Source organism: Protobothrops mucrosquamatus, unplaced genomic scaffold (assembly GCF_001527695.2).
Source record: "Protobothrops mucrosquamatus isolate PMUCROS unplaced genomic scaffold, P.Mucros_1.0 scaffold8002, whole genome shotgun sequence".
Classification (NCBI taxonomy): Eukaryota; Metazoa; Chordata; class Lepidosauria; order Squamata; family Viperidae; genus Protobothrops; species Protobothrops mucrosquamatus.
The window spans coordinates 1-2,280 of NW_015393799.1; the positions used below are offsets into that span (position 1 = coordinate 1).

The 2,280-nt window shown below is 32.0% G+C and overlaps 1 protein-coding gene across 1 annotated transcript in view; it reads left to right on the plus strand.

The window, feature by feature from the left end:
• Window positions 1-845: 845 nt before the first annotated feature.
• LOC107300690 (pyruvate dehydrogenase protein X component, mitochondrial-like) overlaps window positions 846-2,280 on the plus strand; it is a gene marked incomplete at both ends in the record, with an annotated part of 5,831 nt that continues 4,396 nt past the window's right edge. Inside the window, one exon of the mRNA XM_015829996.1 lies at window positions 846-946. Within this exon, the coding sequence (XP_015685482.1) occupies window positions 846-946 (101 nt within the window). The remainder of the gene's footprint in view (window positions 947-2,280) is intronic.

Genomic DNA, 2,280 nt, shown 5'->3' on the forward strand with positions numbered 1-2,280 from the left:
GGGGCAATAGGCTGACTCTGTAAACTGCTTAGAGAGGGCTGTAAAGCACTGTGAAGCGGTATATAAATCTAAGTGCTATTGCTATTGCAGTCTTAACAGGTATGGAAAGACATTGAAGAAGAGCTTATGCAAATCAATTAATCTCTGTTATTCTTTCTATACTGAATTAGATTTGAAAACAATTCTAATACAGCTGGTTCTACAGCTGGTTTCCTTCTCTCACTATGTTTTACATATGGGCACAAACAATAAAAGTAAGGACACCATATTAATTTCATCCTTAATTTACCTTATTGATACAGTTCTAACTTGACCAGACATTAATGTTTAGCTTTTGAACCTATTCTTTGTCCTTGTTCCTCATATGGCAACTTGGTATTTGACTTTCTTCTCTTCCAGAACAAGCTACATGGGGAACTTGTTCATGAATAAAGTTGTAACTGGCAATTACCAATGTTGGAGATACCTAGATTTTGAACATTTAGTACACGAAGATGTTATACATTCCTGCTAGAATCAGGAAGTTATAATAATAGAATTGTATTTAGTTTAAAAATAATGATAAGTAATAAGGATATTATAATACTTATAAGGCTCATTATATGATCATATCCTTTGTAAATGTCCAATTATTATGTATTTGTACCGAAATGCACTTTCTTTATCTAAAAACGAATTATTTAGTATCTGTTCATTACAGTTTTTAACAAAACTCATTGTGTTTTAAGTTAATTGATTTTACTTTTAAATTATAAACTATAATTTAGTTTATAAAGTTAATATAAACTATGAATTAAAACTTATGAAATTTGTTGAAAAGATTGAATTTTATTTTCATTTTACAGGAGAAGTGGTGAACGTTGGAGATGCCCTGTGTGAAATTGAAACAGATAAAGCAGTGGTTACCATGGAATCAAGTGATGATGGCATATTAGCTAAAATAATGGTAGGAGTAATTTAAGTATTATAAATTATGGCTCTTAGAATAGTATGACCTTTAGAATATACAATTACGTTTCACTAAACTTAGATTTATTTTTCCTGGTTCTTAGTATTTTATTAGAATTCCTTGACCTGGTACTCCAGATTAGGATACAACTCCCAGAATTTTAAACCACAATGAAAATTATTTTTATTGCAATTTCTACAAATAGGAACGATGCTAAATTGGTGGGGCACATAAATAAATGTGTTCAGTTGGTGTTACATTACCTTTTGTGAAACTACTGAATTATTAGTATTCACTTAAAGGAATGTTTAGATCTTTCATGATATTTATTTGTTTGTTTGTTTATTAAAATTGATATGGGTACCAATTCGCTCTCAGTGACTCCAGGCAGCTTACAAAAATAAAAGCCCAATAATTTTTCTTACTATCTTCTTGTATATGACATCAAAAATTGATTTATGAATATTTGCTATTTTAAAACCATTATTGGCAGAATTTAAAAAAAATACTATATTGAAATAGGTTTACAGATTTCTGCAACAGTGATGCAACTACAGTCCCACAAGTCTGCTCAGCTGGACTCCTAGAACACTAGAAAGGATCTTTCTTTGCTTTCAAATTATGTTTATTAAATTTTTATTTATGATCAATTCATTTTAGGGTGACTTACTCTAAAATGTGGATATAAGGAATCATAAAAAGCATAAATCACATGGTTAGAAATCTAAACTAGGAACTGGGTAAGCTGTGAAGAAATCAAAAACATTATCCTAAGAATGAGAATGTGAATAAAGCCATTTTGAATTGAAAATATTGTCCGTGGAAAATTGTCAAATCAATAAGGAAATAAACTTTTAATGTGGATGAACATGATTGCAGTTAGCAGGCATATATTATTTGGCTAGTATATATTATTTAGCCTGTGGGTATACTACCAAATCAGTACAGATTTATAGCAATTTACAAAACAACTAACAGAAAGTTTAGTCCTTCTCTTCTACAATACATTGAAAAATATTGTTTGCTATTGGCTTGCTAACAACACATTTTCATTGAAATGTAACATTTTTGAAATGTTAACTTTTTTATTAGCTTAAACATAAAATATATTTTAGTAAAACAGTTTATTATTACTATATAGCAGTGGTGGTGAACCTAAGGCACGCGTGCCAGAGGCGGCACTCAGAGCCCTTTCTGTGGGCATGTGTGCTGTGCCCTGGAGATGGTGAGGGACTGGCCCCCGCCACCCTGGCCCTGCCCACCCAGTCTGCCATGACCACTGCGGCCACGCCCATCTGGCACCAGGTGATAAATAAGTGGGTTTTGTGTTG